We start from the raw sequence: 18,043 nt of genomic DNA on the forward strand, positions 1-18,043 counted from the left end.
TTCTTATGAACATTTTAATTATTCATCAAGCTGGTGTCCAGAGCCTTTTTTTTTTTTTTTTTTTTTTTTTTGCTTCTAAACCATCCTTTCCACCTCACCTGCCTAAAGGAATACACATGACATTGTCAGTCATTTCAACGTGTTAGGAACTGTGACTGAGCCGCCTACCCATTTCAGACTCCGTGTCCACTTACAGATGCTTAAAACATTCCCAGATTGTTGCTCTGCTGTAACTCAAACCTGGCTTCATATCTGCAACATCCTCAAATAAAACGATGAAAGAACTCACCAACGATGTCTCTGCAGTGAATTCAGCGTACGCACATGCATGTAAATCTCCAACTCTAGATGTTAGAAATGGGACAATTTCTTGAAAAGTGTTTTGTTTTTCACACAGTGTCACAGCTTCTGTGATACCATTACCGGTACACTGCCGTGAAGGTACATCGGAACAAGCAATATGATCAAATTAGATGTTCAAGTTAAATCCTAACCATAATTCACTTTAACTGAGCATCTGTGGATGTTTTCCTTTGACAGAAGGAGAGTACAAATGACACCTTTTGCCTGTGACAACATACTAAATAAATCACTTGATCCACATTTCGTTTTCTCACTTATCCAGGTTATTATATGATGGAAAAGTTTTACTATATCAATACAGTCGCCATTCAAAATTATCAGATGAGCTTTTCATCACACACAGTGACCAGTCTTGTTGAAAAACAGGCATCTATTCTGTACAAGAGCATGTGTGTCCCTGTAATCACCACAGCAAGCTTAGTCTCAACAGGTGATCACAGTTTAGAACAAACCTCAGATGCTGCACTGACCTCAATATCCTCACTTAAGTTCTCAACAGGGATATTGGATCCATCTTTTGTTGTGAGGGATAAAGCACCTATTTGGCCGCTGATGTTCCCTCCTTCGTTCCAAGAAAACGGGTTTTTATCTAAACTCAGCATCTGTCGGTGTATTGAAAGAACAAAGCAGGGTTAAACCTTGCTGCAAGTCACACACTTCAGACAAAAAGCCTGACTACATCTGGAAAGTATCCACACATCACATAGACACAGAAACATATCCACACCCTCGCTGACTTACTCGTACATCCACTGGTTCCTCTGCGGGGAACATGTTGGAGGGCAGTTCTGGGAGAGAAAATGTGGGACTGGAACTGTTGGCAACACTGACAGACTCTGTGTGTAAATTCTCAGGTGTCACTCTGTATGGAAAGATGAGCACAACACATTGCTTTTTTTTTTTTTTTCTCCCCATTTTTTCTGGAACAAAAGTCCAGCATCACATCAAGCACAATAATGGTCTGGCTGCCATGTTGCGCCAAACAAAATTGCTTTGCTAAGCTTTATCTTTGTGGATTTAAAGCCTCCATTGATGCCTTAACTATAAGTTTCATCTATATGGTAGTCCTGACAAGGGAAAACAAAGGAAGAGGGACGCTGAGATGAAATAGCAGAATACCAAGACAAGGATACAACAGATAGGAAGTCTTAGTGACAGCTGCCTGATAATCATTGAGAGTACTTGCAGAAAGACAGGCTGAGTAAAATAATGAAGTACAACAGCATGAACATGCAATAAAGTAATATGAGGGCAAAATAGAAGAAATTAAGAGTCACATGCATTCCGTATACAGTGTTTCAGTATGTGTCACTCAAATCAGTTAAATAGTTTTTTCACAGACTGATTAATGATTCACTCTCTTTAACAGAGTTAGACGGAAACAGTGATTCAGCTGTCACAGGAAATGGAAGAAAAAAAACTGATTGTCATGGTTGGGAATTAGGGCTGGGTGATTAATCGGATTTTTAATCTTAATTACAATCTAGGTTTTCAACAATCATAAAAATAAAAGGGTGCAATTATTTTCCTCTTTGCAGGTTCCTCTCCTGCTCTCTTCAGCTGCCAATCGAGCGTCTCTGGCGTTGCAGCGCTGTGCTGTAAACTCCTCCCACAGCTGCTTTGGTTTCATTCAGACACTGTTGCCAACTTGGCGAGTTTCTCGCTAAATCTGGTAACTTTTTTTTGTTAAAAGCGACAAATCTAGCAACTTTTACTGGAGTTTTTAGAGACTTTTCTGGTGTTTTGGCGACTGATTAAAGGCACATATTGTTCTGCAGTTACTGTAAGGAAGGAGCAGCGGGAGCCTCTCCCGTCCTAAAGCCCTCCCAGGCGGCCAGTCTCAGTCGGCTCCGGCTGCAGGTCAATGTAGAATAACTGCAGTAGGTTGTGGAAGTTCACCTAAACATAGTTTTTTGTCAGTGAGAGCTGGCTGCATTAATTTTGTATAAACACACATGTAGTTCGACGAGTTAAACATTGTAATGTCCCTCAGTTACGGGGCGTTACCATAGCAATGCGTTAATCAGCTAGTTCAAATCACCCGTCCTTTAACAGGTGAATGAGAAAAACGCGCTGTAGTCTGACAGCGGTTGTTTGGCATAAAATGTACATCGATGCCAACATGAAATAGTTCCTATTTAAGTGGTAAAAGCAGATTGAACAACTCGGAGCCGTGCATTAGACGGTTATAATGCGCGACACGGAGTCAAGAACACCACGACGCGCAGCGTCATTTAAAAATACTGGGTAATTGTGTTAAATAATCGTGATCTCAATTTCAGTCAAAATAAAAGTGATTATAATTTTTGTCATATTCGAGCAGCCTTATTAGGAATACAAAAATCTGCCACATTAAGTTGGCTACATTCACATTTCCAGACAATTCCAGATGGTAACTGTGCGCTTCTTTCAGTCTACTTTCCTAGAGTTTTTCCATGTGTTTCATAATTTATACCAGCTGATTTGTCAAGGAAGGTGAGGATTGATGTCCTCCTTGTAGTCACACTACAACATTAGCTACTAGCGGTAGCTTGGAACAAAATACATGGAGGTCATACCTGTAAGTTATCAGCATTATTAACAAACAGAATTATGTATCAATCTGTATCTCATCACCTGACAAGGACACATTACCTCATGGAAGATGTTGACATTTTCACATTTGTGACTCTCTATAGCTTTAGTAGTGGCAATAAAGTGCTTAAACGGCGAGGCACCAGAGAGCACTACTCTGTTGTTTACATTTAATTAGCACACCGATAGATGAGAGACGTTTTTCCACACTGGGGATTTAACTTTCATCCAGTGAACATTTGATGAGGATTTTATTTGGGCTTTCAATTATTGCAACTAGTTGTTCCTTCATTCTGGTTGAGACAGAAACGCAAGACTAAAATTCAGCTTTACATATCTCAGCCATAACTCTTTCTGTTTACATGCCAGATATCAGATCAACTCGCTCGACTAGCAAATCTGCCAGACGGTTAACATTTGCAAGTCAATCATTTAGCTTTTCTAGTTGAACTAATTATTTGTCTCATTAACTGTACAGAAATAAAGTTCATCCACAAACATGCAGTCATAAGTGCCATTTAAATACTATTTGTTTCAATCATATCTCCTATGTGGTCTCAGAATTATAAATATTTATTTTGTTGTAAATACAAATGCATCTTTAATTCTCCAAAAAGGTATTTAATGCATGTGTATGCAGTTTTAGTTAAAAGTCATGTTCACATGAAAGTTGTATGTGATCATGACAGTGAACCATTAAAGCTGCTTTGCATTTTACTGAACTGAACTGATAAGAGTTGATCAATGTGGCTGCTAATGTGAACATTGTGTCTGTGCTTTGACCCTGATACAGTCCAGTTTTCATTTGTTTCACATGACCTTATATCCTTTGAAAGCAAACTTTTTATACATGCCTCTTTCCCATAATTAACCTATATATTCTGTTTTCTAAATGTCAATCAGAAGATTATTAAATTTAACTAGAAAAAAAAGATGTTTAATGTCAAAATGAAGGACGTGTTGGTTTTTGGTGGGATTTTCAGACTTTATTCGCTGAAGATAGCTGAAGTGTTCTTGCTATGCTACGATAGCTTTTCCTCATTAATTACAGGAAATTGTCATTTTTTTCTGATCAACACAGTTATTGCACGAGACAAATAAGCGGTATGAGGTGTGCTCTGCCACTAGGCAACACAAATCAGTTTCAGCGGGCAGTGTTTTATCGAGCTGCGGTTGCATGGGATGGATTGCCAGGATTTCTGTTACTGGAAAATAATACAAAAAATGTTCAAAAGAAGCTTAAACTATTTTTGTTTACAATACAGACATAACAATGATCTAGGGTAGATAATATTGAAGTATGTTTAGTTATCTTATTAGAGCTATTTTGTGAATGATTAGTTATGTCTTTTCTTTGTTATTTTTTCCTCTTTTATTTATTCTTTTTCCTATTTTTCATTGAGCTGTTGTATTCTATGTTTTGTTTGTATGGAATTGTTTATATAAATTGTAATGTAATATAGAGGAGACCCCAGGAAGAATAGCTATATTTCATTGACTAATGAGGATCTTAATAAATTAAATGAAAAATGAAAAAAAAATATATATTTTTTTTTCATTCTTTGTCACAAATTTGGCTAGAAATTAAACTTACCTATTGACAAGCAAACTAATACTGGATTGACTGACAACAGTCGGTCCCTCATTGGTTTCCTTTAATTGCAACAGTGCACTCTGCATGTTGCCTAAAGCTCCAAGAAGGACATCAGAGATGTTTTTCTGCAAAAGACAACACATACCGTTTTTTGTATTACTACTGTCTCAGACCACAAATACTGGACATGACAGCGTTGTGGTGGCATTGTCTCCAAACAACAGTATAACCACAACAGATGAAAGAAAAACTATGGTGGAAAAACATGCCTCACATAACGTCTTAATGTTTACATGTATTTAGTATAATGTCATACACAAGTTTACTTCTTTAACAGCTGCCACTTAAGCTTTATTCTCACTGCCAATGAAAAAAAAAAAAAAACTTTTTCTTTGGGTGTCACTGACAATCTTGATATAAGTGACATGAAACTTTACTGCCAAACCAGTCTAATTTCATTATTTAACTATTATTCATATTTGTCACAAAAACAACACAACAAAAACACAACACTGTCATTAATTCAGATCACATAAAAAGGGTAGCTTTATATGAACTGATGACTCCTACCCATGTGCTTTTTGAAAAGATAAAATGTATATGTTTTTACAACAAAACAGAAGTGAAAGTCAAGTTGAAAACAAAGGAACTTGAGGAACAACGTTTGCTCAGACTGGAGCTCAAACAAATCTTTTATTGAACATACTGTATCGCCTGTCATCTGGCCAGCATCGTCTAAGGCAAATACAAGTAGGTAATAACATTAAAAAAAATGTATTTTGAACCCAATTATGATAACTTTTAAATGTAAAACACTTAAAAAAAAAAAAAAAGATCTACAATACAAACTTCAAATAAAACGGGTCGTGGGGGCAGCAGCCTAAGCAGGGAAGCCCAGACTTCCCTCTCCCCAGCCACAATTGGCAACTCTGTGGGGGGATCCCCAAGGTGTTCCCAGGCCAGCTAAGAGATGTAATTCCTCCAGCGTGTCCTGGGTCTTCCCCGGGATCTCCTCCCAGAGGGACGTGCCTGGAACACCTCACCAGGGAGGTCCAGGAGGTATCCTGACCAGATGCCTTAGCCACCTCAACTGGTTCCCCTCGATGCGGAGGAGCAGTGGCTCTACTCTGAGCCCCTCCAGGATGATCGAGCTTCTCACCCTATCTCTAAGGGAGAGCCCGGCCACCCTGTGGAGGACACTCATTTCAGCTGCCTGTATACGAGATCACGTTCTTTCGGTCACGACCCACAGCTCATGACCACAGATGAGGGTAGGAACGTAGATCGACCGGTAAATTGAGAGCTTTGCCTTTGGCACCACAACAGACCTGCACAGAATCTACATTGTCTGTCAATCTCCCGCTCCATCCTTCCCTCACTCGTGAACAAGACCCCGAGACATTTAAACTCCTCCGCTTGAGGCAGGACCTCACTCCCGACCCAGACAGGGCAATCCACCCTATTCCGGCTGAGGACCATGGTCTTGGAAGTGCTGATTCTTATCCCAGTCGTTTCGCACTCGGCTGCAAATCGCTCAGGTGAGAACTGGAGATCACGGCCAGATGATGCCAACAGGACCACGTCATCTGCCAAGAGCAGAGACCCGATCCTGAGGCCACCAAACCAGATCCCCTCAACACCTCGGCTGCGCCTAGAAACTCTGTCCATATAAGTTATGAACAGAAATGGTGATAAAGGGCACCCTTGGCGGTGTCCAACCATCACCAGAAACAAATCTGACTTACTGCCAGCAATGTGGACCAAGACCAGAGACCCTGGCGGTCCGATTCTTGGCTGCAGAAACTGGCTCTAGGGATTTGCGGTCCAAGTAAATCATGAAAAATCTCATGGTTGAAGCTGCATTTGGATTATACTTCCATAGGCAACATGGGCTTTATGATACTTTTTTCTGCAGGTTGAAGAAATCTTGACATCTTACAATATTAAAGTGTTTGTTGTAAAATGAGTATCTTGTGCTCCATTTAAGACAGTGTATTTAGATGGGTTTTAATGTCAAGAAGAAACATGTTACATCAAAATCTTTCAGCCTTTCTTTGAAATGGCATCTCTGCACTCTGAAGTCAGTGACTCACGTTGGAAGAATAGTTCATGATATTGGCCACTCCCTCTAAAAGAGCGCTGACTGTCGTGAGCATTTCCTTCTTGTTCTCATCGGTTTTGCTCAGATTCATGTGCAGGAGAGATGATGTGAGGCTTTCAAACAATGTGGAGGCGGCTACCTGTTAATGGGAATCAGATTAATAGATCACAGTATAAATAACACTTTGTGAGGAAATTCAAAAGCTGTGGAAAGTGTCAAAAACAACAGAAAGAATAGAAACTTTTGTTAAATTTATACCAACAACACATTTAAAAAGCAGGGGGATAAAGGCAGGTTTGCCCCCTGTTTCATCAGCCCTTTCAACAAAACTGCAAGCAGCAGTTGTAATTGAGGAAGATGACTGCTGTCAGAGTTTGAAGGTGAAATATTGTCCCATTCTTGCCTTAAATGTGATTTGAGCTGCTTTCTTGTTAGTTACTTTTCTTATGATTTTCATTTTAATTTGTGCCATATACCCTTAATGGATTAATCTCAATGTCAGACAAGAACAGGGTTTCTAATGTCCTTTGTGTGGATGCAGCAACAACACATGCTGGCTGAGTTTCTGGCATATGCAGCTATTTTTCCCAGCGGAAGCTGTTGCAGTGTTATCTGTTAGTCCGCACATCACAGCTATTTAACAGTGATTCTCAGACCTTTTCCCTTGTGTAATAATTTTTTTCCCAGGTTTTTATCTTTTGGTTATTTAATGCATTCATTGAAAAAACAAAATAAAAGTGGTTGCAAGGATTTTTTTTTTCTTTTTTTTTTTAAATGCTGAACTATTTGTCCACAAGGTCGTTTACAGGGTACATAACCTTGCTCTATTTCATGTAAGCAGAGAAGATAGAAAACTCAATGTCTTTGCTTATTATTTTACCAATCCGTTGCCTATTACCTGCATCAGTAAGACACTAATATTACACAAAGTCTTATTTTTGTCAATTACTTCTAATATTTTTCTTTCATGAATCTTGAGGAAGTTGTTGCTGACATCAAACTTAAAATTCGTAAATGATATGAAACAAACCAAACAATATTCAGGTTAAAATTCTGCCAAATGCCTTCAATCCACTTTCTCCATTTTACACAATTAAAACTTTTTTTTGGACATAAGGTGGTTAATATAAGAATTAGTTATATTACTGTGGGATTCATTTACGGTACCTGTGCAGACAAACTGAGTTCAGTTCCTTTCTGGACGAGAGCAGCAAGTCCTCCTGCTACCACTTGAGCCTCTTCAGGAGTGTTGGTAGGAGCTTCATTTATTGTGTCTATCATTTTGTCCAGCATCATTTCCCTGAGCTTTAAAGGATGAATAACATTCATGACGTATTTTCATGCAAAGTTACCTCCATCGAAACTACTATATCAACATATTACATCAAAGTAGCAAAATAAATAACTAACAAGCATTGTCCCTTTACTGGGACTTATTAACAGACATTAAGTTACCCAACCACCAGGTCAGAATAGTTCTTTTCAATGCAAACCAGTTAACCACACTTCTGGTTGACCACTCCCAACCTTTTTGGAGCCAGTGTCCCTCTACCCATTATCTTCATCATCTTCAGCCCACCACCATTACAATGCAGGTATTAAATGGTTGCAAGCCTTAAAGATCCATTCCAATCTTTTGCTGAGATCTTATTTTTCCTCTCTGAAAACAATTTTGGTTTCCTGCCACATCAATCACAACCAGTGACATGTACTTGTTTCACTTTGTGAGGTCTGGTATCCCACCATCTACAAGGTTTTCTTTCAAAACTGCAGGGCATCTTATTAGAATGAACAATTTAAGGCCCAATCCATGGACAAATGATGAGAATAAAAATAGTTGAAAAATAGTTTGGGTTTTTTTTTGGCCAGTTAACAAAATAATAATAATAATTTTGGGGAGATATTTACCATGTAATATGTCAAAAGTCTAATAGTGTAATCTTCTGCTTTCTGGTATTGATCAGGGGGCTGAAGACCAGTTGTGTTCAACAAGATGTTGAGCAAAGTATTCCTCATAAAATAATACCAAATTTCTCAGAAACTGTATGTATCAAGTGTGACACATTTGGCTTCATAGGGTGAAAGAAAGAAGAACTGAAGACATGACATTTCTTGTGGCAGTGGAAGCTTGTCTCCTATCTGGCTAATCAGCTATCAGCAAGCTTGTAATAACTGCGGGCAGCCATCTTTGTAAATATTTGCTTGCAAAGTCAAGCCATAATGAGTTTAAACGTGACCGTCATAAGTTTCCAGTGTGAACAGTCTATGGCCGTGAAGTGAACCGCATGTGAAGAAGAACATTGAAAACATTTGGTGTATTTTTAAACATGGTGGTTTTAGTGTTAGCTGAAATTGTGATCGGTAATAAAAGCTAAAAAACAAACAAACAAAAAAAAAAAAAGCTGCAATGGTGAATAAAAAAAAATCCAAATTTGTCATTATTTTGGCGAGAGAAGCTGATTTTAGGCATATACTGTAGGCAACGTTTGTAGGTCACATCTATGAAGATATTCCACCATAAAAATGTATAATCCTCCTTTATTATTGATTACTGATTTCTGATAGCTTTCCAAAATTACATCTAGAATTTTCATCATTGCGTGTTTGCAGTCAAAGTTATTACCATCTGAAATCAGCCTCTAAGTCTGATTTTGACTTATCATGTGAGCCAAAGCTGACTTTGATCGGATAAGACAGAGGCAACCATTCACGCATCAGCAAGTCATGTAATCATCAGTAAGTCAACACTGTCTCCAGGAAAAGGTAACATATATAAAAAAAAATCTTCAAGTTTTTATGAAGTGATAGTAGCCAAACCAATTAAAACCAATAAACTCATTTGTTAACCCATCCATCCATCCATCCATCCATCCATCCATTTATTTTCCTCACTGCCTATCCCAGCAATTATTGGGCAATAGGCAGCATACACCCTGGACATGTCGCCAGTCGATTATTGAAAAATAGGTTTACTAAAAAAAACATGGATTTGTTCAATACTTTTCTTTCCAGGTGCATGTCTGAGAGGGGGGTTACCTTTTGCCGATCCTTTGCATTCGACCCAGCAGACGGACTGTTGAGGTTATTTGCTACAGAGGTGAAGAGTTGTCCTATTGCTTGTCCAGACAGTGCACCTTGTTGCTTTAGCATATCCAGGGAGTTCTGCACAGCTGCACTGAGCTCATTTGCTGAGCTTGAATTAGCTGCAGAATCCTGAACCTGAGAGGAGATTTAAACAATACTTGCAAATATGTAAAGAAAAGTTAGTGCATCTTTATGTCTTATTCTGTCTTTGTCAAACCTGTGCAGTCAGCGAGGTATTAAGCTCAACCCTGCTGTTTTTTGCTGTCACCATTATTAGCAGGTCGTAGTTAGAACTGCTTTTTCCAGGAGGAAGGAAGATAACCTTCACTTCCTTGTTCTTAGTGCACAACAGATGCTTTCCTATGTAAACATGAAAGTAAGCATGGTTATAACATGTGTCTGTGAAAACACTGGACTTCAGTAATGAAATCAGTATTCAGAGATTTTGCCAGCCCGGATGTACTCACTCTCAGTCCTAAAACAATACCGGCAGGCAGAACAAGGCACTTTAACAGTGCATTGTATACTGAAAGCATCAAGGACTGTTCCAGTTGATGGTGAAACGCCACATGAGAGGTCTGGTGCTTCTGTTGTTGCTGATGTAGCAGCAGCTGTAGCGGTAGTTGTAGCATCATTAGAAGAACCAGCAGCAGTGGTTGTTCTTTTGGAAGAACCAGGAGCATCAGTGGTAGTTGTTGTAGCAGCAGTTGCAGAAGCCGTGCTACTGGCAGCACTAGTTTTACCGGGTGATGGGTTGGTGGAACTGGCTGAGTGTGCTGGGTTTTCTTTAGTGGTGGTAGCTTGTGTTGTTTTTGGCCATCTGGTGGTAGGAGGCGTATTGTCTGTTGATGATGATGTTTTAATAATATATTTAAGGTAAAATAGTTGATTGGTTCCTATAAGGGGAAAAAAAATGAATATTTGGATTTTTTGCAAACTTATCTTTTCTTTCTTGTGCCAAACTCGGTTATTTCTGGCAATTTAACCTTTCACAAAAACGAATATTTTCTTCAATTAATCAAAGTTTCATGATAAATCCCTGATTTATTTATTCTTATTGGTTATATTGATAAAAAAAAAACAAAAAAACAAAACTATTTTTATCTTTACACCAAACAGTCAGGACACACGTACCTTCAATGGCCACCACCGTGACATTCTGACCCCGGTCTTTCGCTGCTTTAATATATTGTTTTTTCACTTTGTACTCGGTTTCACCTTTCTTTTTTTCAATTAGAGGAATTTTCTCTGCTTCTTTGTAACAATCCTTTGTATTCTCCTGTATAAAAACAAAGATGGACATTTATGTCACAACTGTTTTTTTTTTTTTTTTTACAAGTCGCCAATAAGTTGAACAAAAAATCACTGACTCACATTCCACTCATTTTCACCTCTTGGGTCCTCAATGTACCAATCAAGCCCTGGACACCGAGCTGAACCACACCGCAATTCAATTGTTGCATCCTTGTTGTCCTCTATTGGGTCACAACCTTCAGTGCATATCAGACTGTGGTGTAAGAAATATCAAGACAGATTACAATCTGGTTAGATGTAAGGAACAGAAGAGTTTGTTAGGGAGAACTTATACTTAAAATAAACAAAATGAATTACCTTTTGTCAGCTGGTGTGGACAATATTGGGGTGAAAGTGATACATATAGATTTTTCTTCATATCTATTCGAAACCAATTTCACCTTTAAGGTATATTTATCAAACTGAAATGGATCTGGTAGGCAGTCAGCTTGAATAGTTTCTGTCATTGATTTAGACTTTGGTTTGCAGTAACCCGTCTTGTCTGTGTATCAAAAGGAAAATTTATTAAAATAAATCATAACTCCGAAAAAAGTAATCTATGACTGATGTCTGTAAAACAGCAGGAGTTGAATGGTTGCTAAATAGTGAATTATAGTTTTTTAACTGGAAAAAAAAAAGAGACATTCACATTGCTGCAGCTTTTAGATGTTTTCTTGCTTCAACTCACTTTGCTCAAATAAACTGGCCTTTGCCAAGAATGCAGTAAGACAGTAACTGGCAAATGCTCAGTCAAGAACCATCTCATATCGTGTCGTGTCATCTTATGTAATGTCATCTCATGTCATATCATGTCATCTCAAATACAGAGCTAATTTTTTGACTGCGACTCCAAACTCATTCACATCTCATTTATTGTGTTGAAAAACCAAGTGAAAAGTGCTTGAGTTTATTGAGAACCATGTTTTATTCTCAGAATATATAAACATTTAAAAAGTGATCTACTTTTTCAATTCTTTTAAATGATTAAATCAATGGAACAGTATCAAACTCACCGGCATCCCAGTCATAAGATTGTATACTACTGCTAAAGCTATTCATCAAAAGTTGAATATTTCCTCTCACAGTGGGTGACTTTGAAGGTGTTGCAGTGATTTCCCAATCCTCTCTTACAACTCTAACATGCTGCTTTCCCTGGAAACAAATGCAAAATAAATATGAAATTGTATGTAGTGAAATACAATAAATATTGTCAGAGGAGGCAATAGTATGGAGAGAAATTTGTGTCTTTATTATTCAATCAAAAAAGTTAGATTTGAAACCAAAAATGATTTTTGAGAGCAAGAAAAAAAAAAAAAAAAAAAAAAGTGAGAATCAAATTTTTTTGTAGGGATTGAAACTAATTATGTTCCAATTAAAAAAAATATATATTTGAGAAAGCGTACTTCTCCAACTTCAATCCAAACTAATGTTTCCAATCAAAACTACAGTTTTCTTCAATCAAAACTCATGTTTGTAAGTCAGAAATTACAAACATTGTGCATAAAAATAAGTCCTTTTCTCTTTACAGTTAAAAACATTTAGTTACAAGTTGTAAAGTTTTGTTTGCAAATCAGTCCTCTTTGCTTGCAACTTCTAAAGTTTTGGTTGCGAATTTAACTGCATTTGATGGGCAGCGCCTGCGCTGGTGAGTGAGAGCAGAGTTTCTATTGGTTGGTTTCACCTGGCTTTGTCGCCAGCTGCGCCTTCTGCGTTTCACCCATTTCTCTCTTGCTGTCCTGCAGCAGTTCTCCAGACTAATACCGCATATTTCCACATACTATCATGTCAACTTGCTGCTATATATCAAATATATTTTTAAATGCAAAAGTTGTTTACAACTATTTACAACTTGCATTGTGTTTGGGTCATCAGGCAGTGCTGGACCGCATGAAAGAGCAAGTGTAATCTAAAACATGACTTTTCTGACCTTCGATGATGCAAAATCATCATTTACATCATCATATGATATGTATCATCATTGCATGATTGATGCTGATGATAGCAAGTCCAGAGAGACACTCCTGTGACGTTTTGGACATATTTGACACATTTTCATGCAATGAATGTAACACTTATACACGTGTTAATTTTATAAATGAAATATAAATATATTTATATTTGGATGCAGTAGTGTGTGTGTAGGATAATAGGAGTTCAGTCTTTTTCTCTCCATACAATAGAGTTCAGTCTTTTTCTCTCCATACAATAGAGGATATCATCCTCTACCCCAAAAGCCTTATTAAGAAATTACCATTTTCCTGTTCACACTTAAGTAATGTTCATTAAAAACATTTCTTTTTGTGTCTGACTCTTCACTACAGGGTGTAAAAACATCTACTTCTGCAGATGAGAAGGAATTCCATGCGGAAACTTTGACTTGTATAGATCCTGTAAAAAAAAACAAAACAAAAAAAAAAAAAAAACAGAGTAATCAGAATAATAAGTCAAATTAAATAAGAGATATTCTAGTTTGGCCAGTTTATCATCTATTTCTTTCATACCTTGAACTTGGTGTCTGATGCGAACGATCTCCCTTTTTTTATTCATAGTTCTACTTTCAGAAAATGAGCTACTGTCTCCAGTCAGAACAAAGGAGAGCAGCACAGGTGCTCCTCTGTCAAGCGACACTCTGATTGTAATGTGTGGAGAGATTAAACAGCCACTCCTTTCTTTCACCATGGAGGCACGAAGCCCCACTATTTTCTCCAAAATGCAGACCTGCAATAGAGATAGAATTACAACACACTGATGTTTTACATTCAGATTTGCTGGAAGATAAAACTCCACTGATAATAGAAAAACTGTACTTTTGCAAGTGCTCACAGTCAAGCTGATACTGACATTTAAAACCTTTAAAATCTTTGATGCAGCTGCTGGATTTGTCCCTGAAAGGCCATAAACTGGGAGCAAAATAAATATCTATGTACTGAAACTTGCATAGCAAATGAAACAAGCCAAAGAAAATGAGATGCAACAAAGAGAGAATCTTCTTTTTGATGCAAAAGTCATTACTAGGATGAGAATTTTAGGACATTTCTAATAAGATGTTAATGGTGCCACAATAATTCCATCCAGTCGAGAGAGGAGTAAAAGCCTTTCTTTTTTATTTATTTATTTACTTTTTCAGATCAGTGGCACACGTTGAAATTGCTAAGCCACATGCTGCGAAACTGGTAGAGATGCTGCATTAAATAATTTGCATCCACAGATGCAAATGAGCTTGTTAGCTCTAATCCGACATGTTTACATCTGTTGCTAGATGTTCATTAATATGCGCTGTCCCTATCAAATAAACTAAACTAATAACCAATAACAAGATGCCAAACTTATAAGTGACATCAAAAGTGATGATTTAAATGATATTCAGAGGGGTCATGTATCTAATTTGTGTTTGCTGATTTGCCATTAGTTGGCTGATTGGATTAAATAATTAAAGGTTAAATCTAATTTCTCATTTAAAAACCCATCAACTCCTCAATCAGTTTCCTCATCTGATAATAAAAAAGTTAACTTTAAAAACATGAAGGACCATTCAATGTGTTATTTGTGTACTTATAGAGGAGGGTACCTTCATCAATACACATAAATTTGTATTTGTTCATTAAGGGTTTACCTGTAGATCTGCAGACTTGTCGGGGAAAGTGACCATATTAGATGCATAAAGAATCAGGTGGTGGCATCCCAGTCCGAGTTGCTTCACCATTTCTGGAGTCACTGTGATGTTCTGAGGGACATTTCCTTGGATTGCAGACAAACCAGCCAACAGCTTTCCACCTGTTTGGATTCTGTAGAAAACATTTGAACCTATGTATTTATATAAAAAAGAAGAAATTAATGCAGAATAGTGACTAGTTTTTGGAAAAAAGAAAAAAAAACATAAATGTAAAGGAAGATGAATAAATACACACATCTGAAACAGATGCTTTCAAGACCAAAAATAAATATTTCATAATATTATGTTTATACCTACCAGCTTTTACTTCAACTTGAATATGAAATGCTTCTCCATACAGGGCTCTGCAGTTGGGTCCATACAAATATATATCTCCAGCGTAGCACCTGATGACAGCAGGTTCTCTTACAGGCACTTGAATGGTAATTTTTTTCTCCGCTGCAATGTGCATTTTACTGCTGGTGCATCTAACAGACACGGTAAATGTGTCTGGGTAATTGTATTTGTGCAGTACACTGCTCTCCGACCTAAAAAAAAAAGCACACATGGAAACATGCTGGAGTGACTGCAGCTTTGACGGCTTGTTCTAAGGAAAAAGTAAGTATGTATATATATATATATATATATATATATATATATATATATATATATATATATATATATATATATATATATATATATATATATATATATGTATATACATACATACTTACTTTATATATATATATATACATATATATATATATATATATGTTACGGCTGCCAATCCACGAAATTGCTGTTTTATTTTGTATTCAAATCCCTGTATGCCGTCACCACCTGAGGATTGGCTCTGCTCACCATACCCCTGTTCCCTGCCTACTGATTGGACAATTGCTTGACCTATCCACAACACTGCAGCGACATTGGAGGAATATTTAAACCGGCTGCATCTGTGGACTGACTGGCAACTGTTTGTCCAAGGCCTGTAATCTGTCGTCGTCGTCGTCGTCGTTTGAGTAGATTTTGCTTGGTTCGAAGTTTTGTTTCTGTGTTTAAAAACTGCTTGGTCTTGTGTTTCTTCCAGCAGTGTTAAAACTTGTTGGTTTTGTGTTCTCTGTTTTTTTTCTTGCCAAGTAGTCTTTTGTTGTTTTCATATCAAAAGTAAAGCCCTTTTGGCTTTCTTTCTGTTATATTTGTACATTGTATTTTAAAGCTCTTCTGGCTCCTCTTTCTGTTGCATTTACAAATAGTGTTTTGTTAAAGTTAGAATATGTTGGGCTAATAAGTATTTCTGTTGTATTTGTATATCGTACTTTTGGCTTTTAAGCATAGCTATTGGCGCTGCTTCACTTTCTGTTTGTTTTAATTTAGCAGACTTGTTTTTGTTTCACACATTTTGTGCCTTGTTTTCTTTTTGTTTATACTGGATGTTTTTTGTTTTTTTTTTGTAGCTGTCCTTTCTTTACACAGCTACGATAAGCCCAACATTCGTAATATTGCTACCTCTTTGTTCCCATCTCCACTTGTGACAATAACTTTTCAGAAATTCACATTTTAACACCTGTCCGCAATTCTCATTTGTTATGCCTCACATCCCCTTGCAGAGTTAGGACGTAACTATATATACATACATATATGTATATATATATGTATATATACATATATATATATATATATATATATATATATATGTATATATATATATATATATATATATATAAAATCATAACTGATCTCCTTGGTGGTTTAAACCAGTTAAGTTGAATATTTTAAGAACGTTTTTATTTCAGCACAAAATAAACAAAAAAAGTCTTGTGTAAAATTAAAATAAGTGTTTTATTTACAGGGAATTCCTACTTTCCCACCATTTCTTATAACAAAATGAATAATTTCTGTAAATTTTAACACCTTTAAAAAAAATAACAAGCCTGAAAATAAAAGGTATTTAGTGATCAATCATGACATCCTCTCTATAAATGCTTTAGTCAAAGCAGTCAGATGCATTATGTATTTAACACATCTGTATGAGTAGTAACAAGCGGTTTAAAGTCTGCAGCAATTCTGAAAAAGAAAAGTGACTTAAAAATATACTATGCTGGGTACGCCACATTATAAGCTACATCTGTCTAAAAGCTCGTTAAAACAAGTGTCTAATCAGCCAATCACATGGCAGCAGCTCAACACATTTAGTCATGTGTAGACATGGTCAAACAGACCGGCTGAAGTTTAAACTGAGCATCAGAATGAGGAAGAAAAGGGATTGAAGTAATTTTGGTGGCTGGTCAGAAAATGCTGATCAACTGGGATTTCATCTTGAGGGTTTACAGAGAATGGTCTGAAGAAGAGAAAATATCCAGTGAGCAGCAACTGTCGGGACCAAAATGTCTTGTTGACATCTGAGGTCAAAGGAAAAAGGGCAGAAAGGTGACCACTGGTTCCATCCAAGGTATGGAGAACCTCATCTCTAAATGAACAACGCATTTAACTTTGAAGCGGAATTTTGCAGCAGCAGACACCACATCGAGTGCCACTCCTGTCAGCTAAAAACAGGAAACTGACTCTACAATTCACACAGACTCATCGGTCTGAGTCTCTGTAACATTCAGTCTAACAGCTCTGGGAGGTGGTGGAACGGGACTTTGTCTTTATGGACATGCAACCGGCAAATCTGCAGCAACTGTGTGCACTTCATATCAATATGAAGCTAAATCTAACATGAAAAATTATGTCAGCTGTGAAGCCAAAAGGGGCTCTAACTTGGCACAAGCAAGGTGGACCTAATTAATTGTATCAACTGATGTTTTATTGTCAGTATCTATCTTATTTGGTAGTCACTGTTATAATTACAAGCACTTATCACGCATTAATGAGCTACTCTTGATGCTTTGATATCTAAAAATGGTTCACGAGTGGCATCGTAAGGCTTTGTGTTTTCACAAGTGCAGTAATTAAATAAAAATACGCTGATATGCTACAAAATCAAACTGAAAATAGCAGGCCATTGAGTATTAATGACTGTATGAATATTATCTGTTCTTTCAATTGGTCTACATAATCTATGTCAAAGAACTGGAAATACATTGTTCCAGGTATTTTGAATCTTGTTTATGAAGGTAATTATTCATTTTATTTTGATTTAAAGAGATGCAAAACTGTAACTGCAGACATAAAACAGCCCCTATGATTAAAGTGGAACTATTCTGTGCATTTCAGGCTTATTGATTTTTATTTCTGAGACCAGAAGGGCTGGGATTGATCGAGTTATTGTCACAAATCGCTTCATTTACTTCAGACAGACCCTCTCCGTAGGCTGTCAGATCAGCCTGTGGGCAAAACGAGTGGATTGAGACGCTTCCGCATTAAGCCCCGCCTCCCGCCA

The 18,043-nt window shown here is 37.2% G+C and overlaps 1 protein-coding gene across 1 annotated transcript in view; it reads right to left on the reverse strand.

Moving 5' to 3' along the window:
- LOC306766898 (polycystin-1-like protein 2) overlaps positions 1-18,043 on the reverse strand; it is a gene marked incomplete at both ends in the record, with an annotated part of 67,932 nt that overhangs the window by 37,235 nt on the left and 12,654 nt on the right. Inside the window, 12 exons of the mRNA XM_079254756.1 lie at positions 834-965; positions 1,105-1,225; positions 4,532-4,656; positions 6,625-6,771; positions 7,800-7,937; positions 9,669-9,851; positions 9,934-10,076; positions 10,851-10,995; positions 11,091-11,206; positions 13,511-13,727; positions 14,623-14,794; positions 15,069-15,209. Coding sequence (XP_079110882.1) covers positions 834-965; positions 1,105-1,225; positions 4,532-4,656; positions 6,625-6,771; positions 7,800-7,937; positions 9,669-9,851; positions 9,934-10,076; positions 10,851-10,995; positions 11,091-11,206; positions 13,511-13,727; positions 14,623-14,794; positions 15,069-15,209 — 1,780 coding nt within the window. The remainder of the gene's footprint in view (positions 1-833; positions 966-1,104; positions 1,226-4,531; positions 4,657-6,624; positions 6,772-7,799; positions 7,938-9,668; positions 9,852-9,933; positions 10,077-10,850; positions 10,996-11,090; positions 11,207-13,510; positions 13,728-14,622; positions 14,795-15,068; positions 15,210-18,043) is intronic.

Source organism: Telmatherina bonti, assembly GCF_933228915.1.
Source record: "Telmatherina bonti genome assembly, chromosome: 15".
Taxonomy (NCBI): Eukaryota; Metazoa; Chordata; class Actinopteri; order Atheriniformes; family Telmatherinidae; genus Telmatherina; species Telmatherina bonti.